We start from the raw sequence: 17,422 nt of genomic DNA on the forward strand, positions 1-17,422 counted from the left end.
ACAGTTGTATTTCTCCTCCTTGGATTTTCTAGTGCTCACGCAGATTATTTCTGTATTCGCGATCCGTGCAGCCCGCCGCGAATCGTAATGTCATACTCCGTAGAATGCGGGCTACAGTTGATCCAATGGGGTGCTGTGTGCACATTATCCCTGCAAGCCCCTAATGGTCCGACTGACGGTCCCTGAAACCCTGCGCCTCCTAAGCGATTTTGCAAAGTCTCCATTGCTCTCGAATTTGGGGGGCGGAAGTCTGTTTATCCCATTGACTCTCGTGTATTATCCTCTGCGGTAACCTTCTAAGCTTACAAGTATCTATCCTATGCTGGTCAACATTCTCCCTCGGTATTTTCGTTGCCTCTACGCCCTCACGGCAAGTCTACGGGGAGTCCACAGTCAATGTCTACCGTATTAGACGGTCCCGCCGGGTTTGCGCTCCGCAAGAATGGCACCTGTCTCGACACAGAGGTGGACTGTGGTGCCACCCTTCACCCATTTCGAGCCTGCTGCCCCGGAGGCTCATACTGCCCAAACCAGTACAATGTGAACTGCTGTCCGTCCGCCGCGAACTGCACACAGCTGCTTGTGGAGACACCAAAATGCGCCAATGAGACGTGGGATTTGTACAGTTATTACGGATACTTTTGCTGTGAGAAGGGAACAACAGCCTTCGGGACCAGTTCGCAAAGTGATGGTTGTGCGGTGCCGGGGTATAACTTCGACAGCTCCGAGACTCTGTTGCCGGTGGTCTCCTCGGGGAAGGGTACGTGGGCTGTAAAACACCCAGAATCTTTCAGTTGATGCTAACGTAGCGTTCCAGCATCGGTTGCGACATCGACTTCCTCCGTAACATCCACGCCGTCGACGAGCTCTACATCCTCGACATCACCAACACGCACATCGACTCAACCCCCCGAGGCGTCCTCCAAGACAAACACAGGAGCCATTGCAGGAGGCGTAGTCGGCGGCGTGGCTGGAGTAGCCCTCATCGCTTTCTTGGTGTGGTGGCTTCTCAGTCGCCGATCGAAACGTCAACCAGTTCTTCACGGGCCGCAAGTGATCCCCACCACAGATTATAAAAGTAATAGCCAAATGGTCAGTGAACTTGACGGCCGCAGTACCGCGCACGAGCTCGAGGGCCAGGCAGATCATCCGGCTCACGAACTACCGGCGGACTCGACATTCCGTCGATGATACAAGGTACGAAGGATCACCACTAACCATTAGCGTCTTCATCACATATTGGCTATATGAAGTAATGAAAGCGAAGAGATGGTAGAGGTAAGATGGTAGATAGATGGTTGATTGTTGATGCACGGCAACCTGTGGTTCAGCCTCGGTCCGGCTGCTCCGCTTCCCCGCATTCACACAGGCACAACTGCTTCATCTCCTGCTTTGTTGTCGGTTCTATGTGTGCATAAATTCTGGGGCTCATGAGAGCCATCTCTGCATATATGAGGTCAATAATGCTAATTAATATGACCTCTCTGTCTACTTGGTCCCTTGCGATCGATTAAACCGTCTCACCCTAAGCATTTGCTTCTCAATTTCTAGGCACATTCTTACCACAGTTCCGTCCTTCACTCAGTACGATAGCCGTGAAGAACAGGGATGATACAAGACAACGCATACCGATCTTGAAGCCGACTTGATCTCCACTAGTCTATTGTCTAAGCTACAAAATGTCCGTCCACACACCCCTCTGCTCACTCCTCAACATGCAGCACCCCATCCTGCTGGCAGGCATGGCTCGTGCATCCGGCGCCCCCCTCGCCGCCGCCGTCTCCAACGCGGGCGGGCTAGGAACCATCGGCGGGCTGGGCTACACCCCCCAGCAGCTCTCGGAGATGCTCACGGAGCTCAAATCGCTCCTGCGCGACACATCTCTCCCCTTCGGCGTGGACCTGGCCCTGCCGCAGGTCGGCGGGGGCGCCCGCGCCACGAACCATGACTATACACACGGCCAGCTCGACGAGCTCATCGAGACTGTCATCTCGCACGGGGCGAGGCTCTTTGTATCTGCCGTGGGCGTGCCGCCCGAGCGCACCATCAAGCGGCTCCACGAGGCCGGTATCCTGGTCATGAATATGGTCGGGGCCCCGAGACACGCGGAGAAGGCGTTGCAGCGCGGGGTGGACATTGTCTGTGCGCAGGGTGGGGAGGGTGGCGGGCACACGGGCGACATCCCCTTCTCCGTCCTCGTGTCGGCCGTCGTGGACGTCGCGAAGCGGTACAAGAGCCCGCTGACGGGTCAGCCGGCGCTGGTTGTCGCGGCGGGCGGCATCAACGACGGTCGCAGCCTGGCGGCGTCGCTGATGCTGGGTGCGTCCGGTGTCTGGGTGGGTACGCGGTTCGTGGCGTCCGAGGAGAGTGGTGCTAGCCGGATGCACAAGGAGGCCGTGGTCAGGGCCCGGTACGGCGAGACGCAGCGGACGCTTGTCGTGACCGGACGGCCGCTGCGGATGCTGCCGAATGATTACATCAAGGACTGGGAAAAGCGGCCCCAGGAGATCGCCAAGCTGACGGCCAAGGGCATCGTCCCCATGATGCACGACCTGGAGAACGAGAAGGAGGTCGATATGCCTTTCCTCATGGGTGATGTCTCCGCCAGCATCACAGAGATCAAGCCTGCAGGTGACATTGTGCGCGAGATGGTCCAGGATGCCGCCGAAATGTTGAAGCTAGGAGCGTCGTATACCACCGGACCGTCAAGCAAGCTATGATTCTTTGTATGTACTCCGTAGTTTAGTGCGTTTTCGAAATCTGCTATGTTGTAAAAATGAATATCATGATTGCCTGAAGCTATCAATAGGGTTTTTGTTCATTCGGCATGTACAAGTACAGGAACATGTGCAACAAAACAGAACGGGTGCGACGGGCGAAATGAAAAACCTCGTGGACGAGCAAAACATGCTTTGCGGTATACTTGAGACTAGTTCGGCAGCACCAGCAGAGAGGCTCACTCAAGCAGAAATGTCACAACGAGTGTCTCCATTACTCTGGCATGAACTATGCTGACATAAACCTTCAGGAGTGAGAGGCTTGCTGCTACATGTCCTTTCCAGATATGCGCGACTCAACCGAATACTCATAGAGAATCGAGTCATATCCAATCGGGTCAACAAGCGTCTCACAACCGATATACGCCCTTCTATGCATAGGCCGCCATGAGACTCTTGAAATACGAGGTAAACGCGAGGCAGCAGGTATTAGCCAGAACCAAGATCCATTAGTGGCATCCGTTGATCATGGCTTTGGTTCCATTCGCTCGCGCTTCCAAGAGGCTAGGCGGCGGGGGTGGTCCAAAGACAGGCTTCTCCGTCGGCTGGGGAGCGCTACGGCCGCCGTTGATGTCGTGATCCGGATTGTCCAACTCGTACTCGTCGTCGCTGATGCCCTCGTCGTCTTCATCATCTTCGTAATCCTCGTCGTACTCGCTCTCTGTTCCCTCGTCGTCTCCGTTCAACTCAGCTGTGAGACCCTGCCCGCGGCCCTGGGCCTGCATTCGCCGGCAAAGCGCTTCAAGGTGTTGACTCTTCTTTCGCCACTTTTCCAACTCTTCGTGATTTCGTGTTCGTTCCTCGGCCATCTCTAGTATGTTTCGGTTCGTCTGGTCGTGCTTGCGGGTGAGTGTCAGGTTCTCCTTCTCTAACCGTTTGGTTTTCTTCGACATTTCCTCCATTTCTTTGCGGAATGTCAGGAAAAGTTCGTTACTGTTATTGAGCGTATCCTCCACCTGTAACATTATTATTACCTGCTATTGTAACGGACGTGATAGGCCGCATAATGGACGCCGAAACATACCTGCTTGAACTTCTCAACGTAGATATTCAGCTGGCTGCGCAACTCGGCTTCGGTATGCGAAAAAGTAGACACCTGCGAACTGAGCGCACGACAACGGGCCGCTTCGTTTTCAGCAGCGCGGCGCTGTTCTTCGTACTTGGCAGTCAGGCACTGTATCTCGGCATCTTTGCTGCGCAAGAGCGCTTTATAATGCAACTCTCGCATTTCGAACTTTTCGCCGATGGTCTTAATTTTGGCGCGCAGGCTGTAATGCTAAGGTCAGCGCTTAAATCGATGGTCCGTATGACAGTGGACTTACGCCTCGTCCAAGTCGATATCCAGCTTTTCGTTGCGAGGGTTGCCCTTTGCTGCCATGACATCTTGGATGTCGTACAACAGAGAGTCAAGCCGTTCATTCACAATCAGCCGCGCCTTTTTCTCGGTTTCCTCCAGTTTTTTGTTTTCGTCCTGTCGAATATGCGCCTGTCAGACCAACGCTCTTGCAGCTGAAATAGACGATTCCGTCGAGTCCGAATCAACCCACCTTGACCTTCTTGTTCTCTTTGGTGAGCTCTCGGCAGAGTTTCTCCAGTTTATCTTTCATGGTGACAGTCTTGTTCAATTCCGACTTGCCCTTGTCCTGGTCCTTCTGGAGTTGATCGGCCCGCTTTTTGCTTTTGGCATAGTCGCGATCCAGCTTCTTCATGTCCGCCAACAATTCGGTGTACTTCTTGTGCACGGTCTCCAGTCTGGTCATGGGGGATTCGATGTTGCTGAGCAATTGGTTCAAATCTCTGGTAGCCTTCTTGACCTCCCGCTCTGTCGGTATGTACCGGTTAGTGTCAACCACTTAATAAGTATGTAGCGATCAAAAATCTAAGCTGCAAAGGGGGTTTCTGCCAGGAAAAGGCCGCATAACGAACCGATTTCTTGTTCTTGATCTTTCTCCCCAGCAGCATCTTGCTCCAGCTGGGAGATTTTGGCTGCAAGTAGCTTAGACGTCTCATTGGGATCCGCCATCTTCTTCCCCTTGTTCTTCTTCGACATTGCTGCAGACGACATGACCCTCGATTCCTGCAGGAACAGTGCCGAATATTGGGTGCGATTTGCGGATTCGTTGGCGGTGATCGCGTGGCCAATCCACGGATGCCGAAAATTGCGAGGACGGCAAGGTTGGCGAGAAGCGGTAGACCGTTAAATGGGTGGCTGTTTTGGTACAGGGCTGCGGAGGCAGGAACACCACGAATGCAAGACAGTACTCCCCAAGAAGTATGATCGAAGCTCTAGTCTAATCGAAGTCAAAAACCCACAGAGTACCTATACTAGCGGAGAACGTATGTGGCCTTCTCTTTTAAGACTCGCAGAACCCGGTGGATTGGATCTCCACAATCTTTCGCAACCAAGTTCTGCAAGACGATCGAAGACCTTCAAGCAAGAGAATAGACTGCGGGGGCTTCCGGAGAATGAGAGCAGGTCTGCCAGATGAAAAACGGACACACAGAACAGAAGCTTCGAGGACCTTGCCGGGGAGAATGGATCGAATCGAATCCAGTTGTGAGCGTAGGTAAGAGGGGGGATGCGCACTTGACCGCCACTAACCCGATTTGAAATCTTCAATCTTGGCATCGGCCAAAGCACCACTGCCTGGTCTGCCATCACATCCTTCGATGTCACCTACATTGATATATCTGTTTGGAACTTTTCTACAATCCTTTTCGGACGCCTCCGACTGTCTAGTCATAGGTACCCTTGGTCGGGTTAAAGTGATTGAGATACTTTTGTTGCACCCTTAATCGACCCTCTTATCTCGGTACCATAGTTAGGGTCACAGTTCCTAGAAGACGGAAAGCCTCACGATCCTATCGACTGCTGCAGCCAGGCGGTCCCTCTCCTTTTCCAGGTTGTCCACGTCATGTTGCGCTCTTTCTCAGGGGCAGGTAAATGCAAATGCCGCATACCTGTTCCGAGGCAGCCAGTCTGCGGTCGGTTGCTGACAGTCAGCAACACACTCACGCCATGGAATCAATCTCGAAGAGCTGCGTCGACCGTCACTAGCTTGGACAGTTTTCCGAATGTCGGAGAGAAACTCCACGGGTTCACTGTTCAGGAGAAGAAACATGTACCAGAGTTGCACCTTACTGCGGTACGGTTAAAGCACGACAAGACGGATGCAGATTACCTTCATGTTGCCAGGGAGGATAAGAACAATGTCTTCGGTATTGGCTTTAAGACGAACTCCCCAGATGCGACTGGCGTACCACATATTTTGGAGCACACCACCTTGTGCGGAAGTGAAAAGTGAGAAAGCTTCGGTCCGGTTCTTGCGCAAGTATAAATGTGCCTTGAGAGATGGACTCATTGCTGATATGCTTCGAACATTCTAGGTACCCAATTCGCGACCCGTTCTTCAAGATGCTTCCCCGATCATTGTCGAATTTTATGAATGCTTTCACCTCCGCCGACCACACCACGTATCCCTTCGCCACAACAAATCAACAGGACTTCCAAAACCTGCTCTCAGTGTATTTGGACGCTACACTGCATCCATTGCTGAAAGAAGACGACTTCAGGCAAGAGGGATGGCGGCTGGGACCAGAGGACCCTCGTTCCATTCTAGCCCAGGGAGAGCAGTCCAAGGGAAGCCTGCAGTCAGACGATGTGGTTTTCAAAGGAGTTGTCTACAACGAAATGAAAGGACAAATATCGGACGCCAATTATCTCTACTACATCAAATATCGTGAAAGCATATTTCCGGCGCTGAATAACTCCGGTGGAGACCCTCAATACATCACCGATTTGACGCACCAGCAGCTGGTGGACTTCTCCAAGCGGAATTACCATCCCAGTAACGCCAAGATTCTGACATACGGGGACATGCCTCTGAGCGCACACTTGAAACAGATCGGTGAGGTGTTGGATGGCTTTGAAAAGGGACAGGCCGACAGAGACGTCAAGCTGCCCTTGGACCTGAGTCGCGGTCCTCTGAATGTCACTGTTCCCGGACCTATCGACACATTCGCCAGCGAGGACAAGCAGTTCAAAACCTCGACCTCTTGGTACATGGGCGACACGACCGATGTCGTCGAGACGTTCTCGGTCGGGATACTATCTTCCTTGCTCCTTGATGGCTATGGTTCGCCAATGTATCGTGCGTTGATCGAGAGTGGGTTAGGGTCTTCGTTTACTCCCAACACGGGCCTTGATTCTTCTGGTAAAGTGCCGATCTTTTCGGTCGGTCTTACCGGCGTGAGCGAGGCGGACGCACCAAAGGTCAAGACGACGATTCAAAGGGTTTTCCAGGAGTCTCTTTCTTCCGGTTTCAATGATGAGAAGGTCCAAGGCTTCCTTCATCAACTGGAACTCGCGTTGAGACACAAGACGGCTAACTTCGGTATTGGTGTCATGGAGAAAACCCTTTCATCCTGGTTCAACGGTTCGAACCCCATGAAGGAGTTGTCTTGGAATGAAGTCATCGATGAGTTCAAGAGAAAATATGAACAAGGAGGCTACCTTGAGTCATTGATGCAAAAGTATCTCATGAACGATAACTGTCTGACGTTTACGATGGTGGGGACTCCCTCATATAACAAAGATCTCGATGATCAGGAAATGGTGCGTAAGGAAAAGAAGCTCAGTCAGCTCGTTGAACGTCATGGCTCGGTTGAGCAGGCCGTCTCTGCGCTTGCTGAAGAAGAGCTTCAATTGCTCAAGATTCAGGAAGAGGCGCAAAACGCCGATTTGAGCTGCTTGCCCTCTCTGCGCGTTGAGGATATCTCCCGGGAAAAGGAACGCAAACCCGTACGGGAGTCCAAGGTAGACGATATAGACGTCGTCTGGCGCGAAGCCCCAACAAATGGGCTCAGCTATTTCCAAGCATTGAATTCTTTCGAGGAGCTACCAGATGACCTGCGATTGCTATTGCCGCTGTTCAACGATTGTATCATGCGACTAGGCACTCCAGACAAATCCATGGAACAGTGGGAAGACCTGATCAAGTTGAAGACCGGCGGAATTACAACATCCACTCTTCACACATCTTCTCCTACGGAGTTGGGTAAATTTAGGGAGGGCCTGCAGTTTTCAGGATATGCTCTGGACAGCAACATTCCAGATATGCTCCAGATTCTCACTACACTTGTCACTGAGACAGATTTCACCAGCCCTCAAGCGCCAGCCATGATTCAAGAATTACTGCGCATGACCACCAACGGAGCTTTGGATGCTGTTGCCGGGTCGGGTCATCGATACGCCCTGAATGCGGCAGCCGCTGGTCTATCTCGGAGCTTTTGGGTTCAGGAGCAGCAGTCTGGTCTAGCGCAATTGCAGGCTACGGCTAACCTTCTCCACGACGCGGAGACTTCACCCGAACGTCTTAGTGAGCTGATTGATAAGCTTCGGCTGATTCAGTCATTTGCTGTTTCCAAAGGCTCTGGCCTCCGTGTTCGCATGGTTTGTGAGCCCAGCAGTGCATCACAAAACGAGAATGTGCTCCAGAAATGGCTGGCAGGACTACCTCGCAACAGGTCACCCACTTCGCCACTTGATCATTCTGGCGTGAATTCGGTAGCTAATAGGGTGTTCTACGACCTGCCTTACAAGGTCTACTATTCTGGACTTGCCATGCAGACGGTCCCTTTCATTGATCCCTCTAGTGCACCTCTCAGCGTCCTTTCTCAACTTCTGACGCACAAATACCTTCACCCTGAAATCCGAGAGAAGGGCGGCGCGTATGGCGCCGGGGCCAGTAACGGCCCTATCAGGGGATTCTTTGCCTTTACTAGCTACCGGGATCCCAACCCAGTGAACAGTCTCAAAGTCTTCCAGAACAGTGGGATCTTTGCTCGGGACCGTGCCTGGTCAGACCGGGAACTTGCTGAGGCCAAGTTGGGCATCTTCCAGGGACTTGATGCTCCTATGAGTGTTGATGAGGAAGGTGCAAGATATTTCATGAGTGGTGTTACACATGAAATGGACCAACGTTGGCGAGAGCAAGTGCTGGACGTCACTGCAAAGGATGTCAACGAGGTCGCTCAGAAGTTCCTGGTTGAAGGCTCTCGGCAATCCATCTGTCTGCTCGGCGAGAAGAAGGGTTGGGCTGAATCCGACGGCTGGGAAGTCCGAAAGCTCTCTATGAATGCCTCAAGTGAGCCTGCGGGCGACCCCATGGACCAAGATGGCGCGGCGGCGTCTGCTTAAAGTTGAGACGATATTGCAACGACTTGGTCTAGACGAACATGATACCCCGAATCTTGGATCCTTCTCAACGCCCTGGAGCTCCATATTGTATCATTATAATGACCTTTTATCATCACGTTCGCCGGACCCATTGCTTGTATATAGACATCTTCCTGTATAGTATACCGACTTCACTCCCTGTGTTTCTTTTCTTCCTTCCTTTTTCCCGTATCGATAATTCCAGCGCGTCTCAAGAACAAACCTCGACCCCGTCTTCGATCTTGATCCCCATGATCGGTAGATGGCTGGTCCTCCTGGCTTTTCAAGCCTGGAGTAAGCGCAAGATCATTAAGGATGTGAACCCACGAGGTACACTTCTTGTCTCCGTTTCTCAGACCCTCTCTGAACTATCAGCCTACGCAGGGCGGACTAAAAACGCGAGAACATGAATAGGAATGTAGTGAGCTGGTATCTGCTTGTATCTTATCTCGTAATTAGTTGATATTTAGGTGCCGCCTACTTGGGTTGGACGGTGGCTTGTTGAAGTCTATAGACCACTAGACCGAGGCTAAGGTCACTTTTCATAAATTAAGAGTTCGATGAGAAGGCCAGAAGCGATAAACGAAGGTCGTGTTTGCATTCTGCAGCGAATTTCCAATTCTCGTTAGGGTCCTCTTGGCTTATCAGGGGTCTGTTGACCCACGGGCGAATCGTGAGAGGATCCAAATCCTTTAAAGAGGAGGAGGTCTAGTTTACAGAGTCTACAGTCCCGGCCTCCCCCCTCTCACGTGTCCGTGTCCAGACTGAGACCCTCAACCATCCCCAATCACCCCAAAATTCTCCTTGCCATCGTTTACTTCAGATGAACTCGAAAAGAAACGTTCCCCAGGCGTAAGCCGCACCTTTGCCTCGGCTGGGTTCTTAAAGAAAATCATGCTATTCAGCAATTCAGGTGTATAGCGCCATGAAGAGAACGGGCTCCATTGTCCTGGGCCCCAAGCCGACAAAGGCATGCGGTAGGTGGAGCTGAATTCTCATTATTCAAAGTAGCTTGATTAGTGCTGGACAAAACTGATGAAATATGTTACAGTCAATTGCCGTAGGTTGAAGGTGAAGTTGAAGCGACTGTCAACCAGAATGGGCCAATTGTACTGACGGACCTCAAGATGAAATGTGAAGTCGACGGGGCTCCTCCATGTCGTCGCTGTCGACATACGAACGCTCCATGTATCTTCAAGCCTCGATCAAATGTACTGATCATGCATTTGCCTCAGTGCTTCCCTGGGAAGTCTGAGAAATTCCATTGCATACTGACACCCTCTAGGCTGCAGCCGTCCAATCAATCCCAGAACGGTCACAGAGTGTGCAGGGCACGCTCGTGTATCATCCTTCATCTCCCGATCAGGATTCTTCATCTATTCTCGGGCGTCTGGAGCGGATCGAGTCGCTGCTAGGCATTGGCAAAGCTGGAAACACGGCTTCATCGCTGGCCTTTGACTCGGATCTGGAGGAAGAGCCTGATGATGTGTCTTCCCGCGCACTTTGGAAAGCTGTTGAGCGTCTTAAAGCCATCACCTGTCCGCCTCAGGACCAGAATATCTGGTCATATTCGATCGTCACGCGTTTATGGACCTCGTACGTAACTTATACTCTGTCTACCTTCTCCCTTCTCTTCTCAGTGTGTGAACTGATGCAAATCTAGATTTCTGAACAATCTTCCATTACTTCATTTTGTTCAGGATCAAAGCGTCTTGGTCGCCCCTTCACCACTCTTGCTTGCTTCTATTCTCTACATATCGGCGGTGCATAGCCCTCTAGCCGAGCTTGCTTCCTTAGCAGGCGGGTATTTCGCAGCTACATGCAGTGCGATTGCCGAGCTTGTCGTTCCAAGCGCAAGGCCTGGCATCTCTGGCTGGACCAGAAGTCATGTTTCCTCATCCTCAAGTGACGAGCATACGGTGTTTCAGGACATTCTCGGCCTTATTATGGCCAGCCTAAGTTGCGAAGCGTACATTGAAACTACGGACAAGTGGATAGCCCTCGCATACCGGCTTCTACTTGACCACTGCCCTTCCAACCTGGAAGACGCGACATACGATTGGCGTCGTCTTTTTTCTGGCATTCAGGTACTGTGCTGTGTGCTTGCATATGATCCCAGGATATATTCTAACGTCTCCAGGTGATCGACATAGAGCATGCCTCCATGCACATGTGCTATCCCCTTCTTCCTAGACAGCCACCCATACCGGCTCTGCAACAGTTGGATAGCCAACATGACAGTGCATTTCGCGGCCTCTCACAGATGATGCACCAAGGCCTTAGCCATTTCGTAGGCCGGAAACTCCCCACTATATGGTCATTCGTGAGTGCAAGTGAATCGGATGCCTTGCCCTCGGTTGGTACACCTTTTACAGACAAGGATTGTCAAGTTATTCGGCTGTGGGCCAAGAAACTTGATGAGTGGCTGGTTCAATACAACGGAGCGTCGCGTAAGGAATTTCCTTGCTGGACAGAACTAGCGATTGATGTAGCCAACACTAACGTACCATGCTTGTGTCCGCAGAGCCCTCACCGTCCGATCGTCAAGGTATCCTTATTCTCTTGCAATATCATCTCCACAAGCTCTACGTTCTATCAATCTACCATCCAGCTCGTGGCTCCGACCTGAGCTCCTCGAACATCACCCCGAGCGAACGGCAGGAGCTCTTGATATCGGCGCGCGCTGTCCTGCGATTGCGGCAGGATGATTCTAGTATCTGGTCCAACTGGGATCTGATTGTAAGCATGCACTTACCTACCTTCTCAGGGCCAATCTAACAAATCCAGATGATAACCTGGGCAGCTATGCTCCTGCTACGCGGGGTCGAGGACGGAATGACACATCACGATGGTACAGTACGATCAGCCATGCGTTGAAATCATATTCTAACACGACTTGCTGCAGATCTCCGTCTGATCCAAACCCAGCTTAGCACCTTGAAACGTGGCGACCCGTCCACATTGAGCATTCACGGCGTCCTTGCAGAGCGGCTTCAGTCAGGAATGCAAAGCATGCATACCCCGCCGGACAATGGACCTGATTTCGCGTTCCCGGCGCCGAATATGGATTATTCGTGGACGATCTTTGATCAACAGATCATGAATCTAGCCAATCCGCCTTGGCTTTTTGATGACTCTTCCCTAGCGCCGCCATAAAGGCCAGTCGAACGATACCAGTGACAGTGACATCCAACCGTCTGTGATATAAGGCAAGCTTCGTGCCTCTGAGCGGGTACTTGAAATGTTCTGGACTCCGCAAGCCAAGGAGATAATACAGGCGTTACTGGAGAAGATTATGCGTTAATCGTACAGTACAACGAGTGTGTAGCTGGTTGTTTTTTTTCTTTTTGAGAACTGGGTATAAAGTAACTGATCGTTAATCATATCATAATGTACAATTTCAAGCTCAATGCCATGGAACTGGTCCATTTGAATATAAGCGTTTCCAGCCGCTTTCTTTATGAAATCACTGCCGCATAGTGTTCCTGGCATTTCTTAGCTTCCAGCCGAAGCGGGTCGGACAGCTCCTGCAGCAAGCGGGTTAATCTTCTCCACTTTGTCCGTGAGAAGAATTATCTCCATGACTGTGGGATGAATTTGGCTGGCCAGCAGCTCCCAAGGCGCTGCTTAGGACTTCGGTGGGGGTTCTCGGGGACGTAGAAAGGTCTTCGGACGCGCCAGCCGCTGATAGAGAGGAGGGTAGTGGTGGGAAAGGTTCTGTTTGGGAGGAATTCGTAGGTGGTCGCCAGTCCGAGTCCCGGGGTGAGACGCCTCTACGGGTAGGTGAAAGGGCACGGCCTTCATTTGACTCTACAAGGGTGTGACCCGGGAATATAGAAGGAATATCTGCGACACCAGGTGCAGATTGCGGATAAGATAACGGTGACGGCTGCAATTCTGGGTGAGCATGAATGGTTCCAAATTTCATCGCGACTAGCATACCTTGTCTTTGCTTTGATCGAGGCCACGGCTTGCAGCCAATCTTCGTGCTGCAGCCCGTTTCCGAGCTACGTCTGTTTCTTCCTCAAGCTCTGCGTGCTCCTCTGCTTTTCTCAGATCCACCAAGGACGCTGCGCCGTTATCCCGAGTATTCTCTTTGTTAGGACTCCGGGATTCTCGTAACCGACTCTTTTTCTTTTTGGACTCCCTCGAAGCTGAGGTCCCGAAACTAAAGGTTCCCGACATGGACCGTTTTATCCCTGCAACTTTGTCGCTCAATTGATCGTCCGAGTCTAGTCCTGTTCCTCGGCGACTGACCCACGCCAGTGCAAATTCATCGTCTAGAGGAACTGCATCTTCCTCCTCGTCGCTAGGAATCAAATCCCCTCTCGAGCTCAAGGAGTTCGCGGTCTCACGCGATGTCTGCGTGGCACTGCGGTATCGCCCATTCTTGCTGGAGGGATCCTGCTCCTCCGTTTCTTCAGCGGACTCCATGAGAGGTTCATCCTCGGGCACATGCCGGCGCAGCCCCGTAGGATGTTCCTGCAGATCCGCAGCGGATGGTCGATATTTCAGCCCTCGCGCCCCCAGTCTCCAGGGAAAGCGCTCCAAGAACCCCAGAAAGGACGAGCTTGGAATAACCGTCGGATCATTTCGATTATCGGGTACCAAAACACTGCTCTTCCGTCTCGGGCCTCGAGTACCGTAACTCATTTTGCGCTGTCTGCGTGGCTGTTCAGCGCCCCCGCGCGTCAAGCCGCTTCCCGCCAGCAGCCGGTCGAGCTCGTCCGTGCCCCATCCAAGCAAACTGTCGTTGGCATCATCATTGTCCCAATCATCGTAAAAGTCAAAGCTGGCTTCCGCACGTCCCCGTCTCCGACGTCGAAGATGGTCCTCCCGACTTGGAAGACAGGGGGCCGTACATGCGTGGATGCAGTTTCCAATCGACGAAAAACAAGGTAGGATATAATGGTGCGAAAATGCATAGAGCCCCTCCTGCGCCGTCTCGTTCGCGGATTCCAAGTTGTGAGAGATCTGGTTGATCGTCTGGCGGACCCGAGGGTCTCTGGGTCGCATCATGTTGATGATAAGGTATCCCCAGTGGGTATGACGATCAGGCAACGGCGGAGACTTTGTGCGCAGATGCTTCAGTCTGTCCCAAAAGAATCACATTGAAGTGAATCGATGGAAAGAACGATGTCGACAGTTGGCGGCTTGATCGTCAGCCCCATCGATATATCCATGCGAGGTGTAGATATAGAGCGGGATCGTTGGGATGTGGTGTGCCTCAGTGCCTCAGGAATGAGGGCCCGCCTCCACTGTGCGATGTCATTTCTGCGCTTGGCGGTTTAGTCAGCGGCACGTGCTAACTATCAGTATCTCTCGTCCATATCAGTAAACATTTACCAGAATCTACCTCACTAGGATCGTCAATCAATTGTCCGTCTCTGACCTGAAAATGGTATATTACATTCGTTTTCTTAAGTCTCCTAGATTTCAGAGTCAGAAAGCGGGGCCCGTCACTGTAACTGCGCTCATATGCATCACCACCGATCTAGGAGATGCATTTCTGGCCCAAGATATCGATTTGCAGGTGACATTGAGTTCCAATGGCTCAGGCAGGACCCTGTATAAGGACAACCTACAGTGGAAAGCAGGAAAACGCGAGCTCCCGCTATCCTTGGGCCCATTTTCCGCCAGACTATCCCAGGAGGCTATCGTGCTAGGCGTAACCGCAATTGACCCTCAACGGCCGAGCCCACCCAGTTCAGACCATCTGCTCGACACCTCTAAACTCCCTCTAGTCATATCAGGCTGGAGCGCGCCGTTTGGGGGGTCAGAGCCTCTCGTGGCTGAGAAGCTTGTCGAACGACGCTTCCGCCCGAAGAATCAGCTGGACCTCCGGATATGGGAGGAAACCGGCAACAGCATTGCCCGGCATATCTGGTGAGGCCTCTAAATCCGTATCTGCTTATTATTCTAAGAAGATATATATTGCATCCGCAGGGATGCAGCTATCGCATCGGTAATATACCTTCAGCAAGCGATCACTAAGTCTCCAGGGTCCGCTGCACCTCTGCTCCAGAGCCTGCTACAATGCCAACGTGGCACTCCTCTTCACGCCATTGAATTGGGGTCTGGCTGCGGTATTGTGGGTATAGCACTAGCAGAGCTCCTCTCGCATTGCTCGGTTCTACTTACAGATCTCCACGAAGTGGAGGAGATCGTCATGAAAAACATAGCCGTCGCAAGGCCAGCTCCGTCGTCCCAGGTCAGATATCAACCACTTGATTGGGATGAAAAGCTGCCTAACGATTTATGTGACGGCCACATTGACATCATTCTTGTCTCGGATTGCACGTACAACGCGGACAGCCTGCCGGCGCTGGTCAATGTGCTGGACCGCCTGGTCCAGATGTCGCCTGATGCGGTAGTCCTGGTGGCTTTGAAGAGACGACATGATAGCGAAGAGGTCTTTTTCAGCTTGATGGACTCGGTAAATCTTTTCAGTTTGCATAAGGACACCATGCAACTTCCGTCTCAACATGACCAGTTTGACGAGATCGAGCTGTACTACTATGGACGAAAGGACAGACATCACTCTCAACATTGCAAGCCCATCATGGCGAGCTGAAAGACACTTCTCTTTTCGTGATCAAGCCAGTGTTGAGACAATGAACACGAGAAAGCTTGCCCACCTCGTGATAAACGGTGTCAGCTGAGAGGCAAACCCGGCATATTGTATGCTTGACTCCGGCCGGCATCAGGACACACATGCCTCGGTAGCTTGCTTTTGGTGTGATTCTGCCAAATTTATGCCAACTTTCTTAGTTGGCGCTGCCGCAGTTTACTCGCCCAAGCAAGCAGACAATCCCACATATACGGTTTTAGGCTGAAAGTCACATCTACATCTTCTTCGCATGACCACGTGAATCCAAGATGCTACAACTATTGAAGCCGGTTGTGGCTCCTTACAAGAAGTCGCATTGCGCCACAAAAGCGCGATGGGATACTTGGACTAGAATAGTAATGACCTATTCTCCGGAGTGTATGAGCGCGTCCGCGCAACATTCGAATTGGATATTCATTTCGTGATTTTCAATTATTCTGTTTGACGGCCTGCTTTTGTTGTGATATGCCAGCGCCTGAGTACTGTAATTTGACACTTCGTTGTGCAATCTGCCATCCTCCAGCCGTGCAATATGCTCAACAAAGACAGCCAAGCTGGCAGGAGTCTCAAATGGAAACACTTAATGCCTGGATCGAGAACGGTACTTGGATCCTGTTTCTCCAACACGTCGCCGAGAACTGGATCGGTTCCAGGATCGTGCATACTCGGACCGCTTCCGTCGCGAGACGCGCGGTGCTGTCCCTCGGCTAGTAACGCCCATAATCTCACGATCGACGTTCGAACTGTTTTGTTGTTGCTGTTGCTCATCGTCCGTTGGGAAGTCTCCCTCTTCATTCGGGGGGTTGGATGACATTGCCTAAATGAGGTGCACAACTTGTGATCAATACTATCAACAATATGCGAGAAACGAGACTGAGATAGTCTAGTAAGGAGTCTTGTCGCTTGCGTATCTTCTGGAGGCTCTGGGATCTGATATATCGTGAGCACCAGCTGAATGGCGCGCCACCATAGAGGACTTGGATCATGATGACGATTCTGCGATGCAATGACGGAAGATCATACCTTCCATTCAATGAAGTCATATTGTTGATGCTCGCGGTTTCGATCAGAGAAGCTTCTTCAACTTACGCCTTGCTGTTTCATGTCGTCCTTTGTTAATTTGCAAGTGACGCGGTCTTGTTAATGGTCTTTCTTGGATGGACCCATCGGTTACCAGATACCACTCTAATATTGTTCTATGACTACAAGCGCGCGCAGAGCTCGACCTTCGTTTGGCGTAGGTGGCCTTCGAATAGGTTACAGCCGGAAGAGCTGCGTCTCATGATGATCCTGAGTCAAGCGTAGAAGATCTGCGCTTCATCAGGAGGTTTGGCTCCTCAAAACGGTCGCACCTGTTGTCCTCAATGACAACGAGGAGATACTTGCATCTCCAGCAGAGTTGTTTTGCGGACGTGGCCGTAAGCACCATACGAGTGGCTTAGTAAATACTTTGCATGGCGACGCCTCTTGGTCACTGTATCCTGAAAGGACTCCATGTCCGTGCCAGCGGACATCTCGGACAGCTTGGAACCTTCAAAGACCATCGAGTTTACTGAGCTCATGCGGAACCCTTCAACGTGCTCCAGTTCCTCGGCGCTTGTCAAATCATGGAGGCAGTGAAGCTGGCCTGTTCAAGTATAGTATGCGGCCAAGACGTGCGGCTTGCAGTCAGCTGGTCGTGAGAAAAGCGAGATGCGACTAGAAGGCACTATCTCATTGGCATAATTCCTCTTCGCATCGCATTTCCTCATTGAGCAAGGAACAAGGAATGAAGTTGTCATCTTAACAGGTTTCTTTGTCCACGGTCTGAATTCAACG

The 17,422-nt window shown here is 51.7% G+C and overlaps 7 protein-coding genes across 7 annotated transcripts; 5 read left to right on the forward strand and 2 right to left on the reverse strand.

The window, feature by feature from the left end:
* Window positions 1-396: 396 nt before the first annotated feature.
* Aspvir_007649 (uncharacterized protein) lies at window positions 397-1,191 on the forward strand (the record flags this gene model as incomplete). The annotated part of the gene is made up of 2 exons (XM_043270828.1): window positions 397-760; window positions 818-1,191. 2 exons carry the CDS (start codon window positions 397-399, stop codon window positions 1,189-1,191), a joined length of 738 nt encoding a protein of 245 aa, XP_043126763.1.
* Window positions 1,192-1,679: 488 nt separating this feature from the next.
* Window positions 1,680-2,720, forward strand: Aspvir_007650 (NAD(P)H-dependent flavin oxidoreductase; the record flags this gene model as incomplete). Its single annotated transcript, XM_043270829.1, has 1 exon — window positions 1,680-2,720. One exon carries the CDS (start codon window positions 1,680-1,682, stop codon window positions 2,718-2,720), a length of 1,041 nt encoding a protein of 346 aa, XP_043126764.1.
* A 506-nt stretch (window positions 2,721-3,226) lies between these two features.
* Window positions 3,227-4,842, reverse strand: Aspvir_007651 (taxilin; the record flags this gene model as incomplete). The annotated part of the gene is made up of 5 exons (XM_043270830.1): window positions 3,227-3,733; window positions 3,802-4,045; window positions 4,100-4,263; window positions 4,325-4,599; window positions 4,704-4,842. 5 exons carry the CDS (start codon window positions 4,840-4,842, stop codon window positions 3,227-3,229), a joined length of 1,329 nt encoding a protein of 442 aa, XP_043126765.1.
* An 850-nt stretch (window positions 4,843-5,692) lies between these two features.
* On the forward strand, window positions 5,693-8,976 carry cym1 (pitrilysin family metalloprotease cym1; the record flags this gene model as incomplete). The annotated part of the gene is made up of 2 exons (XM_043270831.1): window positions 5,693-6,078; window positions 6,165-8,976. The coding sequence occupies 2 exons, from the start codon at window positions 5,693-5,695 to the stop codon at window positions 8,974-8,976; spliced, it is 3,198 nt and encodes a 1,065-aa protein (XP_043126766.1).
* Window positions 8,977-9,919: 943 nt separating this feature from the next.
* Aspvir_007653 (Zn(II)2Cys6 transcription factor) lies at window positions 9,920-12,150 on the forward strand (the record flags this gene model as incomplete). The annotated part of the gene is made up of 9 exons (XM_043270832.1): window positions 9,920-9,971; window positions 10,046-10,065; window positions 10,122-10,205; window positions 10,280-10,590; window positions 10,658-11,081; window positions 11,135-11,444; window positions 11,519-11,733; window positions 11,782-11,845; window positions 11,900-12,150. 9 exons carry the CDS (start codon window positions 9,920-9,922, stop codon window positions 12,148-12,150), a joined length of 1,731 nt encoding a protein of 576 aa, XP_043126767.1.
* Window positions 12,151-12,535: 385 nt separating this feature from the next.
* Window positions 12,536-14,013, reverse strand: Aspvir_007654 (uncharacterized protein; the record flags this gene model as incomplete). The annotated part of the gene is made up of 2 exons (XM_043270833.1): window positions 12,536-12,883; window positions 12,937-14,013. 2 exons carry the CDS (start codon window positions 14,011-14,013, stop codon window positions 12,536-12,538), a joined length of 1,425 nt encoding a protein of 474 aa, XP_043126768.1.
* Window positions 14,014-14,392: 379 nt separating this feature from the next.
* Window positions 14,393-15,568, forward strand: Aspvir_007655 (protein N-lysine methyltransferase family protein; the record flags this gene model as incomplete). The annotated part of the gene is made up of 2 exons (XM_043270834.1): window positions 14,393-14,880; window positions 14,941-15,568. 2 exons carry the CDS (start codon window positions 14,393-14,395, stop codon window positions 15,566-15,568), a joined length of 1,116 nt encoding a protein of 371 aa, XP_043126769.1.
* Window positions 15,569-17,422: the final 1,854 nt, after the last annotated feature.

The sequence above is a fragment of the Aspergillus viridinutans genome, assembly GCF_018404265.1.
Source record: "Aspergillus viridinutans IFM 47045 DNA, scaffold_5, whole genome shotgun sequence".
Taxonomy (NCBI): Eukaryota; Fungi; Ascomycota; class Eurotiomycetes; order Eurotiales; family Aspergillaceae; genus Aspergillus; species Aspergillus viridinutans.